Source organism: Heterocephalus glaber, unplaced genomic scaffold, assembly GCF_053883595.1.
Source record: "Heterocephalus glaber isolate CG9 unplaced genomic scaffold, H.glaber_assembly_v1.0 deba00001781, whole genome shotgun sequence".
NCBI classification, from domain to species: Eukaryota; Metazoa; Chordata; class Mammalia; order Rodentia; family Bathyergidae; genus Heterocephalus; species Heterocephalus glaber.
In genome coordinates, this window is record NW_028258467.1 from 4,383,926 (window position 1) to 4,402,205 (window position 18,280).

At 41.1% G+C, this 18,280-nt stretch overlaps 1 protein-coding gene across 1 annotated transcript; it reads left to right on the forward strand.

Annotated features, from left to right (window-relative positions):
- Nucleotides 1–287: 287 nt before the first annotated feature.
- Or2c1 (olfactory receptor family 2 subfamily C member 1) lies at nt 288–11,068 on the forward strand. Its single transcript, XM_087202994.1, has one exon. It carries the CDS (start codon nt 1,438–1,440, stop codon nt 2,374–2,376), a length of 939 nt encoding a protein of 312 aa, XP_087059120.1. The 5' UTR covers nt 288–1,437; the 3' UTR covers nt 2,377–11,068.
- The last annotated feature ends 7,212 nt before the right edge of the window (nt 11,069–18,280 follow it).

The following is an 18,280-nucleotide window of genomic DNA, read 5'->3' on the forward strand; positions in this document are numbered from 1 at the left end:
GGTCTCACTATGCAGTTCAGGCAGGGCTTGAACTCACTTCTGTAGCCCAGGCTGGCCTCAAACTCATGGCAATCCTCCTGTCTCAGCTTCCCAAGTGCTGGGTTACTGGTGTGTGGCACCACACCTGGAAAAATGTCCCCTGATATTCTCATTATCCTTGACTCAGTAGAGGACTCAGCTGCTGATTTTAAAAAGTTAAAAGAAATTTCCCTCTTCTGGATGGATTCTAGCATTAGAATCTCCTATATGTATACTATATGTAGGTGGCGGGGCGGCGGGGGGGGGAACCTAACAGTTCCTGGGGTCTTTAAGCCAAGAACTGAAGCTTGTACCAGCCCTTGCCTGGTGCACAGAAGTACCTAAACACACCTATACACCTCCTGTTAGTAGCATCTTTTATTGTTGGGCTGGCAGTCAGGGATCCTGTTGGATAGATCCGAGTTCAGAGAAAGAGGCAGGATTACCTCCCAATTGCCAAGTCCAGATGACCCAAGGATTATTTCTGTTTTTGTTTCAGATTCATTTACTAAATAGTCAAAAAAGGAATAAGGATCTTGGTTTATGATCTTCAAAAAAGCCTATACCCTGTCCAAGGAAAGGAAACAGCAACTGGCCCATTATTAACCAGCACTTGTTTGTGAGCTGTTAAGAATTATTCCCTAATTTACAGGTGGGAATAGTATCCATGTACCTCAACAGATCAGGGATCTCCTTAGAATTATTCTCATTTCCCTTACTAATCACAGATCCATATTAACTGATTTAACTCCATTTTGGATAAATCCTATTTAAATCTTTAACCTGTTCCACCTAAACTTATGTTGACTTATATAAAGTTTTGTTGGTTCTACACTTACTTCCTCTTAACTCACATATTGATAGCTTCTGTATTTGACAAATAAGTCTATATTCCCCATTCTTTCTTTTTTGGGGGGAGGGTACTGGGGATCAAACTCAGGACCTTGCACTTGCCAGGCAGGCACTGTACCACTGAGCTACATCCCCAGTCCCATCCCATTCTTTTTTAATTTTATACACTTATATTCTTCCTCCAACTTCATCTTTTTAGATCAGGAGAAAACTTATCAGAAACTTCTGGGGGTCTTCTCCAAATACAGTGCATCATCTTCCTCTTTCCCTGAGCATATCAAAACTTGGGTAAGGAAATTTGTATTTTGAGAATTTCCACATCCATTGATCATCTCTGTCCATTTTTCTGAGCTATAATCTTGTACTGGCTTCATAAGGCACTTCATGTGTGTGCTAGCTCATATTTGACATTTTGATATAACATTCATTGGGGATTACAATGAAAGTTTGCAACCATAAAAGTTGGATATGGATCCTAGAGAATCATTAGGCCTTTCCTGATGCAGATCCACCAGTAGCGTGCCACCTTTTCTCCCAGCAATTTTCTCTGAAGAGAATCTTCAAGTGATGGAAGGAGGCAGTAACAGCTCTTCAGGGGGCTTCATTCTGCTGGGTATATCTGACCATCCCCAGCTGGAAATGATCTTTTTTGTACTCATCCTCTTCTCTTACTTGCTGACCCTCTCTGGGAACACAACCATCATCCTGCTTTCCCGCCTTGATCCTCGGCTCGACATACCCATGTACTTCTTCCTCAGCAACCTTTCCTCCCTGGACCTGGCCTTCACTACAAGCTCGGTCCCCCAAATGCTGGTCAATTTATGGGGACCAGACAAGATCATCAGCTATGGTGGCTGCATGACCCAACTTTATGTTTTCCTTTGGCTGGGGGCCACTGAGTGCATCTTGCTTGTAGTAATGGCATTTGACCGCTACATAGCAGTGTGCCGGCCCTTGCATTACATGACCATCATGAATCCTCGGCTTTGCTGGCTGCTGGTTGCAGTTTGCTGGTTAGGTGGCTTGGGCAACTCCTTAATCCAGTCAACATTGACCCTGAAGCTCCCTTTCTGTGGGCACCAGAGGGTGGACAACTTCCTATGTGAGGTGCCTGCCATAATCAAATTGGCCTGTGGAGACACTAGTCTCAATGAGGCTGTACTCAATGGTGTCTGCACCTTTTTCACTGCCGTCCCTCTAAGCATCATCCTTATCTCCTACTGCTTCATTGCTCGGGCAGTACTAAAGATCCGCTCTGCAGAGGGACAGCAAAAAGCTTTCAACACATGCCTCTCCCATTTGGTAGTGGTGTTCCTCTTCTATGGCTCAGCCATCTATGGGTATCTGCTTCCAGCTAAGAGCAGCAACCAGGACCAGGGTAAATTCATTTCCCTCTTCTACTCTGTAGTCACGCCCATGGTGAATCCCCTCATCTACACTCTAAGAAATAAGGAAGTAAAGGGGGCCCTGAGAAGGCTGCTAGGGAAAAGAAGAGAAGTTGGCTGAGAGAAGAGGAAGATTCTTTATTATTTATTGCCTCTTCATCTCTTTTTCTCATTATTGGGTACTGGGAATTGAACTCGGGTCCTTGCGCTTGCGCAGCAGGCAGCAAAACCACTGAGCTAAATCCCTGGCCTTTCTTATTATTTCTATGACCAGAAGAACATGAAGAGTACTAACCTAAGTGAAACCAAGCCAGGTTCTTGACAGCCCTAAACTGTTGGGACACAGTGTTGAGATACTCTATACTTATTTACTGTGGACCACAGACAATGGGGCAGAAGTGTATTGTGGAAAGCTCAGAGGCTACTGGTCTAATGTAGACCTATCTCACAGTTTCTGTCTCTGATTTCTTCATGTCAATTATTATACCTTATTTTTTACAGAATTCTGTACTTTTCTAAAGAAAGCAACTCTACTTGCAGTTCCTTATGTAATGTTACTACAATGGCTTGAAATCAAGTCATTGTTTTTAAATGCATATAAAGAGCTAAACAGTTCATCTGATGGACACATACACACACACACACATACACACACACATGCTGAACAGAACCACTCTGTTGGCCCCAGTCAACTCTGCAGCTGTGGATTCTATGGTCACAGACCAGCTGCTAGCTCAGTGGCACCATGCCTGCCTGGCAATCCCAAGGACCTGAGTTTGATCCCTGGTACAGCTAAATAAATAATAAATAAATAAAATTCATATGGAACCAGAAGAGACCTAGAATAACAAATGCAGTCCTGGGCAGTAAGAGCAAAGCAGGAGGCATCACAATCCCAGATTTAAAGTTACATTACAAAGCTATAGTGATAAAAAGCAGCACGGTACTGGCACAGAAACAGACACATAGATCAAGAATGCGGAGACAATGCCAAGCACATTTAACTATCTTTGACAAAGGGACCAAAAAACATATACTCTTGGAGGAAAGGTAACCTCTTTAATAAATGGTGCTTGGGAAAACTGGCTATCCACTCACAGAAGATTGAATTTAGACCTATATATCTCAACATCTACTAAATTAAATCAAAATGGATCAAAAATCTAAATGTTAAAACAGAAACACATAATCTGCTGGAAGATAAAATAGGTAAAACTACCTGGGCATGAGGGCACATGCCTATAATCCCAACATTTGGGAGGCTGAGGCAAGAGAATCACTGTGAGTTTGAGGCCAGCCTGAAGAACATAGTGAGACCTTGACTTTAAAAAAAAAAAAAAGGTATAAATGTGGAAGACCAGATAGGAAGAATGAGGCCTAATTGGCCTTTTTATCGAGCACTAAGAAGAAAGAGGGGATGCAAGCATGCTAACACAATGCGCAAAAGTAGAAACAGCTGAGATTCTGTTGTTTACCCAGACAAGTACCATGGAGGAAGGGAGACAGATGAATCCTGTGTAACTAATTGCTTGTGCCCGTGTCTCAGTAATAGAGCCAAGTAAATAAACTCAAGCTCTATGTCAAAGGGAGACATGAACCTCCTGGTCTCTTTACTTTTCATCCTCATCACCCCTTGGTCAGGTTTGAGCTCATGGGCTGGTTCCTACAGGTAAACTCTTCAAGCTATAAGCATAGACAAAGATGTTCTGAATGGAGTTCTGGTTTCACAAGAATCAACAAATGGGATCTTACCAAATTAAAAAACTTTCACAGGATAAAAGGAACAATCAACAGAGTGAAGAGACAACCTATAGAATGGTGCGGGGTGGAGGAATTTGCCAGCTATTCCTCAAAGAACTAACATCTAGAATATAAAAAACTCAAAAGTATTAGATCTCCCAAAATTAAGGTCCCAATAAAAAATAGGCAAGTGAAAAAAAAATAGGCAAGTGAAATGAATAGACACTTCTGAGAAGTACAAATGGCTAATAAATAAATGAAGAAATGTTTAACATCACAAAACAACAAATTAAAACAACATTGAGATTCTATCTTACCTCAGAAGAATAGCTATCAACAGGAAATCAAATAACAAATGCTGGCAAGGCTTCAGAAATAAAAAAGAATCCTTCCACATTGTTGGTAGGAATGTAAATTACCACAACCACTATGGAAAAATCAGTATGGAGATTCCTCAAAACTAAAACTAGACATTCTATTAAACCTAGCTATTCCCTTTCTAGGTATCTTCTCTAAAGAGTTAAAGACATTATATTACAGTGATACATGCATACCCATGTTTATAATACCTCAGTTCATAATAACTAAATCTTAGAAGTAGCCTATATATCCATCAACAGATACATGGATAAATAAACATGGTATTTACAAACAACTGAGCACCACTTTGCCATAAAGAAGGATAAATTTGAGTCATTTTTAGGAAAATGTATGCATCTTGAGAACATACTATTAAGTGAAATAAATCACACACACAAGTTTAGGTATCACATGGTTTCTCTTATATGAGATATCCAAAGTATATATAAAGAGAAAAATAAATAATGGGAAATAGGGAGTAGATCTTTCTCAAATAGGAAGGGATCAAGAGATTCAGGAAGAAGGAGGAAGGAGAAGACAAAGGAATGAAAAAAGAATTAAGATGTCTTATGTAAATGCAGCAACTCCCCCAAGGAACGTAATGATGTGTACTGCAAATAAGTACTATTAAAAAATAAACACCAAAAATAAAACAAAAAATTCATCTTTGTATCCTCTCATTTTTGTCTACTTCTCTGTCTCTTCTCCTCAATACTACAGTCTAACCATCTATGCTTCCCAACCACATATCTCTGTTATCATGATTACCATCTCCCTTATGTCTACACCGAAATTTCCTTTCTACCTAACCTAATATTTAATAAGAAAAGGTAGGCAAGTCCATTTGCTTTTAGATGCTAGCCAAAGAGGACAACTTGATCTGGTTCTATTTAGATCCTCCTACCTAAAAGTCTCCCATCAGATTTGCTGGGATATGCCAGTGTGGTTGGTGGATTGTGGAATGCTCTAGGATTCCTTAAACAAGTTTAAGAATCCAAGAAAGATCATTCATCCATAAAGCATCTCCTCTCCCTCAAGATCTAGTCTTCACTCTCCAATTCCTCAAGCTTAGTAGTTGGTCAAGCACACAGTGACTCACTTCTAGGAACTTGTACCTTGGAATCAGCATGCCAATATGTGATTCCCATCCATTGTTATGGTAGAACCACCACTGTTCACATACAATCTCCCCAGCCAGAGAAGCCTTGTTAATATGACAAAGTTACTTGGCAACTACATTACCAGAGAAGATGAAATCAGTAAGTTTTAGAACTAGTTTCAAAAGTGTTTTCAGTTTTGTGTTTCTATAGAACCCATACACATGGTTCATACATAGTTGGATGGACAGTAAATGCTTAATTGGTTGAATTAACCTTCACTAATCCTTCCCTTTCATGCTAAGAACTAAATTTGTCATGTTTACCTGTTTGGGTTATCTTGTCCCTTACGTAGCATTGAACAATGATAAGTGTTCTCTTTTCCATATTTCCATAATTCCCTCCAAAACCATCATATTATCCCATCCTGAGTTTGTTTTCTTCAGTTGGTAATTGTTATGTCCTGTGTCTAGATGCTCCCTCAAAGCCTCATGCAGTCATAGGTGGGGCTTTTCAGAGGTGAATGGATCTAGAGTGTGTGATGCTGGGATTAAGGATGTGATGCTGGGATTGATTCATGGTGCCATGCTAGGATTAAGAGTGCTCCACCCTGAGTATTAAGGGAGAGAAGGAGGGCTGCTGTTGTCCCTGCTTTCCACTTGCTGCTTTTGCTGCCTTCTGCCTGCGATGAGCTGTTTCTCCTCTGCAATGCCTCTCTGCCATGCTGCCCTGCCTTGGAACTGATTGTGGGCTGAAACCTCTACTAACTGTGAGCTTTCCCTCTTTAACTCTGGGTGTTGGGTATTTTGTCTCAGCAATGAGAAAATGTAACTAAGACACTGAGCAAAGACATGACCTGTTTTTTCAGTTTGTCTGAGAGCAATACTGAAGTAGGTTTCAAGGACTAGCCAAGGACTATCTTGGTGAATTCATCTAAGCATAGAGGCTTTCAGCCTCACAATTTTATTGATGAGCCCCCCCAGATTAGATCAAGTTCTCAAAGGTAGCCCCACAATGACTAAGCTTGTCAAACTAGTCTATAAACTAGAATACCAGATGATTAATTTATGAGAATAGTAAGCACCAAAGAGACCTAACAGACATATGCTCCAATCAATTCAAGTTGTGAAATAACTAGGGAAATTATAGAAAGAAAATAGACGGGCATTTAAAAAATATTTTAGTTCTGCAGTTATAAGGAAAGTATAGGATATTTGGAGTTAGGTGAGCAGTAAAACACAGGGAATGAGAGGGAGAAGAGGCTAACTTGCCATAACTAGGAAAAGAGTGCATCATGGGGTTCATGTTTAACATCATCAGGACACATGCATTTACATTTCACCCTCATTGGTGTGCATGACACGAAGTCAAAAAATAGAAAAAAAGCAATTAAGTGTGAGCCAAGCTCCCTGTTACTAAGGGTTTTAAAGTCTTATTTAGGGTTCCAGAAGAAAAGTATGTTTGGTCCCTTATTCAGCTGGAAATTCAGAAAATGAAAAATAAAACAACTGGCCTATATGAAGATCTTGTTTGGTTTTTCATTTCCTATATTGTCTTGTTTTTCATTTCCTATATTTCCACCAATAAGTAAAATAAAAATTTAGAAGAATTTTAAGAGGGAAATTTGAAAATATTTGTCTGAGTAATAGATTTAAGGGAGTTTAAGGATCCATCTCAGAGAGGCCTTTGTAGAGTTGATTTAGACCACATACTGTGCTATTACTGGGGGCCCAGTTCTAACACAGTGATGTCCTAACATTTCAAGAAACTACCAACACACTTAAATTCTTTGTGTTTTGACAAAAGATTTCAGATAAGACATGTAGAGTACTATATAGAGTATAGGTTTGAGTTTATTGCAAAAATTGATAGATTTTCAAAGAGAGAGAGAGGACACACTTTCAAGCATGAAGTTGGGCAAGTGCCAAAATGGCAGTTCCATTGAATAAGGTCTCAAGTTACATTTATGTGATTAACTGGATCTTTGAACAACCTTTTCATTATCCTTTCCTTCTTCCACAGTCACTTTACAAATAAAATGGGCTATGTTCACCTACTTCAGAGAAAACTAGGTCCCTGTTTACATGTTGGTGGATGTCTCTATTGAGTATGTTTTGAGACTTTGAGGGGTGTGTGTGTGTGTGTGTGTGTGTGTGTGTGTGTTTAGTTCAGGCTGGCCTTGAACTTCACTGTATAGCCCAGGCTGGCCTTGAATTTGTGTCAGTCCTTTTGCCTCAGCCTCCAAAGGGCTGGGATTGCAGGCATGTAGCACCAGGCCCAACTCACCCATCATCTGAACTTTATATGGGCCCTAGACCTTATTAGCACACTTAGATGATGTTACATCCTTTTGAGCTAAAGTTTGAAATCACAAGCTCCTGTGGATCTTATCTATAGCTAATGATTAAGAAAGTGAAAGGGAAAAAATCTTTGCTTTTCAATTACCTCCCCAGCTGCCTGTCTCCAGCCTGCTAATGACTAACTTTCTGCCTAACAAGGCTCTGTAAAGTATCAAAGGCTACGTGAATAGTTGAATCCATTGACCAGATTTTGAATCTGCCAATTCAGAGGGTCAGTCCCTTTCCTATCTGCTTAGACTTTCATGATGAATTCCACAATAGTGATTAAGATAAATTAGAATAAAGGAGTTGGTGAGAAACAGAATCCCCAAACCTGCCCTTGCAGGGCACCTGATCAAACTCCATCTTGGATGTGCATATCTGTTCTTAAGATCATTCTTCCAGTATGTACAATCCTTTACTTTCTCCCTTTTTGCTTCTCCAACCTTGTAGTGTACTGCAGTAATCCCAAGAACATAACTGAATGTGGGCTCCATACAGGGAAATGGTTTTCAGTTTTCACATATTTATTACTGAACTAGCCTACTAGTCCAGATCATAGAAACAAACAGTAGAATCAGATTCCCAATAAAACACATCCAGTTATCCAGACAGTGGTGACATTTTCAGCTAGTTGTAGTAAGATGATAGTGACCTTGACACAGCATAAATATGTGTCATCTCATCAGCAATTCCCTACTGACCCAGGTTTGTTCTCCTGTGTCTCTTCTTGGAGTTTAACCTTATTTTTATTACCAGTTTTCATCTGAATCCATTAGAGAAAGGGACCATTTTTCTTCTGTTTCTTGGCCAGGAATCGTTTGATCTTGACAATCTTATGAGAAGACACGGTGAGAGACAGCTAAGTTCACACACCATGGTTGGCAGAGAAAAGAAGAAAAGATATAGAAAAATTTAAAAATCCTCCACAAGTATATGTGCTCTAATAACCTTAATAACCATGTTTGTAATCTCACTGTGAGAGGTAGAGAAGAGAAAGAAATTGGTGTAGTGGGAAAGTTGTAAAGAGGAAAGAGTCAGGGCCGGGGATTTAGCTCAGTGGTTCCATTGCCTGCCTTGCAAACGCAAGGACCCACGTTTGATCCCTGGTACAAAAAAAAAAAAGTAAAAGAGGAAAGAGTCACATCTATAATTTTCTTAGAGGAGTAAGTTTTTTTTTCTTCCGGTACCAGGGATCAAACTCAGGACCTTGCACTTTCTAGGCAGAAGTGGTGCCACTGAGCTAAATCCCTGGCCCAAGGAGTATGTATTTTACGATATGCAAAATAGAATAAGCAGAGAAAATAGGGTAAGGATGAACAAATAGAGTTATACTAATGGTAAGTGCTTATTACACATTAATTTGAATGACTGGGTAAGGAATGGCATTAGGATTTAAAAAAAAAAAAAAAAAAAAGACAGTGAGGTTCCAGACCAGTGGGGTGAAATGACCAGCATAGTCTGATCTGATTAAAAGGAACTTTTGAGACAAAGATGAGGATTGAGGATGTAGGGGTTTTTTTGTTTTTTGGTACCAGGAATCGAACTTGGGTCCTTATGCTTGCGCAGCAGGCAGCGAAACCACTGAGCTAAATCCCCAGCCCCAAGGATGTAGTTTTTTAATCAGTGGGAGCCGATCCAGACAGTTAAGAGAGAGAGAAAGTAAACATATGAATTTGCTATTGTAATGACAAGAAAAGAGAATCTTAGTGGCAGTGCTAAGAGTCTTACGATAGGAAAGTCAGGCGTAGTGGCACACACCTGTAATCCCAGCACTCAGGTGGCTGAGGAAGGAGAATCACCAGGAGTGTGAGGCCTACATAATGAGTTCAAGACCAGCCTGAACTACATAGTGAGACCTTGTCTCAGAAAACAAACAAAAAAATAAGATAGGAAGTTGTGGTGTGTGTCGTTGTTTTGTTTTGTTTGAGACAGAGTCTCACTGCGTAGTTTAGGCTGGTCTTGAACTCACACGCTGGCCTCAAACTCACAGCAATCCTCTTGCCTCAGCCTCCCAAGTGTGCCACCATGCCCGGCAGTGTGGTTGTTTTTAAATGTGTCCTTAAGTTAGTTCATAGTATCCTTCCCTTGTGAAGATGAAAACTAATTTTTCTCCCCTTGAGTGTGGGCTGGATTTAGTGACTTGCTTCTTAAAAATAGAAAAAAAGCAGAAGTGATAAAGTGTGTCTTCAGAGACTTGGTCCTAACAGGCATTTTAGCTGCTTCCTTGGTTGCAGTTTTGGGTTACTCCCTCTAGAGGAAGCCAACTGTCATTTCATGAGGAGACTGGCAGCCCTAAGTCCACCTGACCAGGAACTGAGGTCTCATGCCAACAGCCATGTGGATGAGCCATCATAGAAGCAGATCTTCCAGCCTTCAGACTGCAGGCCCCCCTGCAACATCCTCACCACAACTTCACGAGAGACTCTGAACCACCCAGTTAAGCCACTGCCAAATTTCTGAACTGTGAGATAGGACATGCTTGTTATTTTAAGCCACTAAGTTTTGGGAGGAACATCTTATGCAGTAACAAACTAAGTAGTACAGAGGTTTGCTGAAAAAGAGGTTGCCTGTGTCAGAATTCAAATCAGAAAAGGAGGCAAAAAGGTAATGGAATCATGGAGACTTGAAACCCAACTTTTCCAGATCCTTGAGTTCTGGTCCTGTTTCTGTCATTAGAAAGTCACTTAAAATCTCAGTTTCCTCATCTGGAGGATGAAAACAGTAACAGTACTGACTCCATAGGATTGTTGGGAAGGTGAGTTGGTACGTAAAGTGTGTGGAATTATGACTAGCACAGAGAAAGCTCATGATTTCTGTCATGGTGTCACCACACATCCGTAAAACAGGGATGTTCCCCAAGAAGGAGTGGCTAACACAAGCAACAAGTGGAAACACCTGTCATTCAGAGAAATCAGTAAACACTTAGGAAGGATTTACGAAAGCTTAGATGGTTCTCATACATTATAATTAATCCCAGGGTGTGACACAAGGCAGATTCTGGCTCCTCATTGGTGAAAACTGTGGTCAAGGGGCAGAGTGCAAAAACCAAGTGGAGAGGGTGGTCCTTTAACGACTGGCTTTTTTCACCCCTGCCACTCTCCTCCAGCTTAGCATTTATGTATACATTGAACCCTCGAAGATTCCAGCATGCCCCACCAAGCATCCAGTGTGGCGTGGTAGGAAATACTATGTGGCTGCCAAGTTGCACATGTGGCCTTTTCCTGGTGGGAAGAGGCTGGGGCTCTGTCCTCTGCCCTGCACCCCTCGGCTTATGTCCTGGGTCCCTGGATGAAAAAGCTCCATGGTGGCAGGACTCTGAAACTGGGAGGATTGGGAGGGAGCAAGCCCAGCCAGTCCAGAGCATGAGGCTCCTTTCCCTTCAGTTCCTCTAGTGAAGACTCCTGTGAAAGACTTGGTGCCTCTTGCTCTTATTTATATTCATAAACCACTCACTGAAACCATGTTCAATTCTTGTGTCAATGCAGCCTTCTGCTCCTAAACTGTTGTAGATAAACCCACCAGAAACAAATACTACTATTAGGTGGGTGAAGATAAAGTACCCTGAGAGAATTACAGACTGGGCCAAGGAATTCAGAATATCAGGAGGCCTCAAGAAACTGGAGGTTGGGCCGGGGATTTAGCTCAGTGGTTCACCCCCTGCCTCGCAAGCGCAAGGTCCCGAGTTTGATCCCTGGTACCAAAAAAAAAGGAAGTGGTGATATTGGTGGTATTACTAGAATTTGGGAGCAAAAGATCTGGCTCTGGGTGTTGTATCCAGGGGTGTGCACCACACTGCTGCACAGCACCCAACCCAGAATCGTAAACTTTGTAGCAGTAAGGAATTAAAGATACAAAGTTTAAAGGAGAAAACAAAAACATTTTATTTGGAAAAAAGGGAAACAGGTCAGAAAGCTACCCTGTGAGAGAGTAGGGTCCTGGAGGGGAACAGAGGGAAGGTTGGAAAGTGTGTGACTGGAGAGTTTGCATACCTGGCACCTTGGTAATCCTGGTCAAGTTCTGGTCTGATCAGTATCTCAGGACTGGTTCTGTAAGGTCCTGAGAAAGCAATCATCACCTGAGAGGGAAATTCAGTTTCCATCATGAGATGATATTTTCTGCTTTGGGGCACAGCTTAGTTTCCATCATGGGATAACTGCTCCCTTTGAGGGGGTGATTACATCATGAGATCTGCTAGGATTTGCTTTTCCTAAAAACTCAAGGTGATTACATATTTTTTTTTCTTGAGTCAGGGTATCACTGTGTAGTTTAGGCTGGTTTTGAACTCACTATAGTCCAGGCTGGCCTCAAACTCATGACAATCCTGCTGCCTCAGCCTTCTAAGTGCTGGGATTATAGACATGCTCCACAATGCTCAGCTTTCAAGGTGATTACATATTTAGGACAGTGTCTGGAGATTTGTAGACATCACTCCAGGGAGGGTAGAGCTAGATGTTATAAAAGCTGTCAACTAGATATCCCTGAAAATACTGAAAATTAGTTACTCTTATCTTGGTGTCCTCAAGTTTTTGTTTGTTTGTTGTTTGTTTGTTTCTTTATTTGTTTTTTTGTTTTTTTGTTTTTAGTACTGGGGATCTAACTCAGGACGTTGCACTTTTGAGGCAGACAGTGGCACCACTGAGCTAAATCCTCAGCCCGGTGTTCTCAGTTTTGAAGGGGCATAAGACAGGCTAGGTAAATTTAGGGCCATTAAACACTGAAAAATAACATTCCTTAAGTGATTGACATACCTCATTGCAGAGTTGAGCAGGGATCTGACCCAAAGTTTTAAGGTAATAAGGGAGAAAAAAATAAAGGCAGATATGTCAAGCTTTATCCTGCTTTTAGTTACCTACTGGGCATCTGGAGACCTAGCCTATAAGTCTCTCTTATAGTGTTATCAGTTTTCAACTTGTGTGTTTCTTGTCTCTGGTAGTACACTCAATGAAGACTTAAAGTTTTTATTTCCACAATTCTAATGTCTAGGACTCAGGTATTCTTTCCTGGTCGGGGGAGATGCTGATGGGCAGTCCCTCATGTTCACTGTCTATGGAAAGAATGAATCAGGCCTTGTTGAAAGCTCGGTGGGCAAAGGTGTTATTAATATGTTTCTAGACAAAAGGCAATTTTGTCATCTCTACACACACACACACACACACACACACACACACACAAACACACCTTGACACTGGGCATTGTCTGGAGACAATTTTGTTACAACTGGATGAGGATGCTACTGACATCTAGTGGGTGGAGCCCAGGGATGCAGCTAAACCTGTTAAAAGTACAGGATGCCTACCTGCCCTGATTTAAAGAACTGTCTGGCCCCAAATGTCAGTGTTAGCTGTGGTGGCACTCGACTGTAATCATAGCCACTCGGGAGGCTGAGGCATGAGAATCACAAGTTTGAGCCCATCCTGGACAACTTAATGATATCCGGTCTCAAAATTGTAAAAAGTAAGAAAAAGGGCTGAGAATGTAGCTAAGTGGAGACAGCCCATGAGTTCAATACCCACTATCAAAATAAATAAAGTGCTGAGGTTCAGAAACTCTGCCCTAAAATGATAGTAGTGGAAATGGAAAGGGAATGTCAGAGACATCTAAGCAGAGACCAGTTTTGCCTCCTTTTATGTTTTTATAATGTTTAAGTATTTCACAGCCAGTAAATTAGTCACGTCTGATGAGCCAGATCTTCCTCATTTTTTCCCCTTTCATTCATTTGCCAAACTCTTAGCACCAGAAACTCTTCAGCAATGAGCAAAACAAAATCTCTGCTCTCAAAAACCTTGAATTCTTGCAGGAGATTACAGACATTGAACATATAAATCTATGTTAAGTAGTGACATGTGCTGTAAAGATGTACCTGTAAGCTGAAATTTCTCTCATTACTACCACATAATATCTACTCAGTGTCTTCTAAGTGCCAAGCACTGGCCTAGATGCTTTACCTGTGTCTTGCCAATTTCTCGATGCTGGGACCAAATACCCAATACACACAACTTAAAGGAGGAGAGGTTTATTTTGGCTTATGTTTCCAGTCCATGGTTGGCTGGCTTCAAGGCAGAAACAGAATAGTGTAAGTGCCTGGGTGAAGAACGGCTGCTCATCCTATGGTAGCCAGGAAGCAGAGAGAGAAGGGAAGAACTGGGGTTGAGAATACAACCTTGCAGGTCACACTCCCAGTCCAGTCTTCTATAGTAAGTCACTCATCATGCTCCCACGATCAAATCACCTCCCAAACACATGAGACATTTGGGGGAACATTTTAGGTCTGAACAATAATACATATCACTTCTAATATTTTTCTCTATCCTTCAAAGTAGGTATTATTATCCTTAGATGAGACAAAGAGTTTCAGAGAAGTTGAATTCGATTTGCCTCAAATCTTTGAGTTTGGAGTTGAGCTGGGAGTCAACCCAGACTCACCTGATGGTCAAAGATTGTACTATTTCCATTAGTTAACATTGTGTCTGATATACTGGGCTGATTTGAGTGTGATAAGAAATCTACATATTCTTTCTTAGTTTAGGAAGGTGAAGTAAAAATGAACTCTCACATTGACCTTTTTTTCCAGAGTGAACATTTTTTCTGAGAGACCCAGCCAGAGGTGATTCTTCAGCATTGTAGAAACGATTTTGAGCCACATATCAGCCTTAGTTGCAGTTGGATTCCTCTCCAGGCCTCACATTCCCTTGGCTGATGGCAAATTCTAACCTTCTAGGAATTGGCTTCAGACTCCCTAGCAAGTGTCTAGGCCTCAGAAAGTTCTCTGCCAGCTCTGAGAAATGTGCTATTGATGGCAACATCCTAGGCCGCACTCAAGAAGATCCTGAAATCAAAACAATTTTTACCGTTTCACTTGGAGAGCCAAGTCTGGATCTAAGTGAGGGAGAATCCTCCATAAAACAGTGAGAAGACAGTAACCTTAGCATAAGATTTAGAATGAGAACCTGGGAGACCAAGGCAATCAGAGAGGAAGGGAGTATGGTACAGAGAAATTGGGGGTCGGGTTGTTGTTATAGGCTGGGTTTAGGAGACAAGCATCTGGAAGAGGTGGAGAAATTTGATATTGCTGCTATTCCTCTTTCATCACTTATTTTCCTGATTGGGTCCATGCAGCTTTCCTAAGAACACTTTCTTCCCCCTTTGCAGGAAGGAGGTTGGGTTAAAAGCAAGGTTGGACCAACCTCATTGGAGGAAAGATAGCCTATTTAATAAATGGTGTTGGAAAAACTGGATTTCAACCTGTCAGAGATTAAAACTAGACCCATACCTATTACCATGCACTAAACTAAAATCAAAGTGGATTAAAGATCTAAATATTAAGACAGAAACACTAAACTTGCTGGAAGATAAGTTAGGTAGAACTCTTGAAGACATTGGCATAGGAAAAGACCTTGTGAACAAAACCTCAGTAGCACGGGAACTAGCACAAAGAATCAACAACTGGGATCTCATCTTATTAAAAAGCTTCTGCACTGCAAGAGAAACCACCAACAGAGCTAACAGACAATGTACAATGTGGGAAAAATGTTTTAGCAGTTGTACCTCAGACAAAGGTCTACTATCTAGAATATATAAGGAATTGAAAAAAATCAGACCCCCCAAATTCAAAGACCCAATTCAAAAACGGTCATCTGAAATGAACAGACATTTCTCAGACAAAGAAGTAAAAGCAGCAAATAAATATATGAAAAAATATTCAACGTCACTGGTCATTCGAGAGATGCAGATGAAAACAACACTGAGATTACACCTCACCCCAGAAAGAATGACTGCTATCAAGAAATCAAGCGGTTGCGGCCTGACTGGGACTTGCTTCCTCCAGCTTGCTCCACCAGCTTGCAACCAAGACAGAATGCACAGGGGGACATAAAAGCCATTGTCCTGAGCTGCAGAAGTGAACAACAGAGAGAAGGCCTCTCTCAGGCTCCATGATGAAAACAAGCCCACTGGAAAAATGAAGAGAATCTCTGCAATAAAGACACACCAGACCACCATGCTTGGTAAGTTGGAGGGATCATCAGCTCCCATCAGAACCTGGACTTTCTTCAGGGGAAAGGCAGCTGAAACCTGCAATAGAACCTTGCAAAGTTCAACCCTGCAGGAGGACAGGAAGCTCAACTTGGGACTTGCAGCCAGAAATCTGCCTGAATCTCATGGGTCTGGGACTAGCTAGCTGAGACTCATTGACTTATAACTGCACATTGCTGCCCATGTTGTCTATTATTACAGCAGAGATGTACCCTGAAGGAGGTCCTTCAGTTTTAAAGGTGATAGATTAATAACTACCAGAAATTGTCATTCTCTAATGATCTATTTGATGCTATGGTGTTGCTGATTGTATCACTTGGGCTAAGGTGTTGTGATTGATCTAATCAGTTGTCCTTCCTGATATAATGAAAATGAGATAGCCTCAGAGCCATTAGAGACTCAAAACCTAAAGACCAGCTATATCTGGAAGACACCTCTGAGAAGCAATCATTCCATAAGGGTTCTAAATACATCAACAAAGATACTTACAATAAGCAACTTCAAAATATCAACCCAGGAACTAAACCAAGGACAGTACCAAAAACAAAAATGAGAAGACATTTGAGCAAGTCACAAACTCAGACTTCCACCCCCCAAAAGGCAAATTCTGGGGAAACGAGGTGGAAAAGTCTGATAATCAACCACCTGGAAACCCTGAACTGATAGCACAGGAAATAACAAAACAGATGAATGAGGCTCTAGAAAAATTCAAAGCAGAAATAATCTCCCAGACAACTATAGAAATGGTGAGCAGAGTGAAAGACATGATTAGAGGCTCTAGAACAGAAACTGATAAAAAAAAATAGATGAGCTCAGAATCATGCTGGAAGCCATGAATGCCCATCATAAGAAAGAAATGGAAACCATGATCCCCAACATAAGAAAGAAATGGAATCCACGAAACAGATTCAAACAGATATTCAGGAGATTAAAACCTCCATTGAAAGCATGCAGAGCAGATTAAGAGAATCTGAAGATAGAATATCAGATATAGAAGACAGGATTGCGGTTAAGGACCATGAAAACAGAGATTCCTTTTTTTTTTTGGTACCAGGGATCAAACTCAGGTCCTTCTGCTTTTGAGGCAGGCAGCGGAACCACTGAGCTAAATCTCCGGCCCTAGATTTCTTAAAAATAGTAAGGGACCATGAGAAATCAATTAATTCAGCAGCTGCTAGATGATGCAAAGAAGAATAACATAAGACTGATAGAAGTCCATGAAAAAACAGGAGAAAGTACAATTGACATTAAAAAAAACTGTTCACAGAAGTAATAGTAGAAAACTTCCCAGACAGAGGTGGAGAATTGGACATACAGATAAGTGAGGCATATAGAACTCCAACTAGCCACAATCAAAAAAAAAAATCTACACCTAGACATATAATAGTCAAGATCCCAGAAACCCAACAAAAGAGCAAAATCCTATAGGCAGTTAGAGAAAAGAAACAAATCACCTATAAAGGACAGCCCATCAAAATCATGGCAGACTTCTCAACACAAACCCTCAACTCAAGGAGAGCCTGGAGTCAAGTATTTCGAGCCCTAAAAGAAAATAACGTCCAACCTAGACTGTTGTATCCTGCAAAATTATCTTTCAAAATTGATGGGGAAATTAGATACTTCCATGATAAAGAACACCTGAGAAATTTCATGAACAACAAACCAGCACTCCAAACAATTCTAAGCAATATCCTAGAAAAAGGCAACGAAGGTCACAACTCCATGAGGCTCAACAGAGGGAAACCACTAGGCAAGACAAATGAGAAGATGCAAGCAAAAAAGGAAAAAAAAGTGCTGTCATCTTGCAGCCCAGAGATAATCACCCTAGAGTTTTGACATGTTACTTGCCAGTCCTATGCGTGAGTGGGAATGTGCGGGTCTCTATCATTCTGTTTTATACAAATGCTGTCTTCTGGTTCTATAATCTGCTTTGGATGCTTAAACAGATATCCAGATTCTTCTTCTTGGTCACTTTTCATCTTTATTCTCAGCCTCTATCTATATTGTGTATCACCAGGGATGTGAAGAAAGCTTCTAGAATTCTAGCTTCTAGAATTTTCTGTCATATGGGCAGCTCCAGGAAATGAGCTTATAGAGACCTCTCCACCCAAGCCTGGTCAGGAAATGTCCCCCAGTTACCCTTCAAGGAAGGCTGCCCTTCCTCTGAGGTGGGGGTGAAGCAGACAGTCAGGAGTTTTCCTTCTGTGTTGAGCATCAAGGTCAGATGGCCTATAGGAGGTGACAGGCAGGTTCCTGGCTTGTCCTGCGGCACCCCTCCCCCTGTCTTGGTCAATGTTCGCTCAGACTTGTTGGAGGAGTAGACTCCAAAAGGAACATAATTCTGAAGCCCAAACTGATTTCATTTCTCCAGAGCTGAAGGTGACAAGATGTGATCATTATCCCTCTGAAGAGTCCCATTGGTCCTTTGAACCAGGAGTCCTGCAGAGTGGCCTCA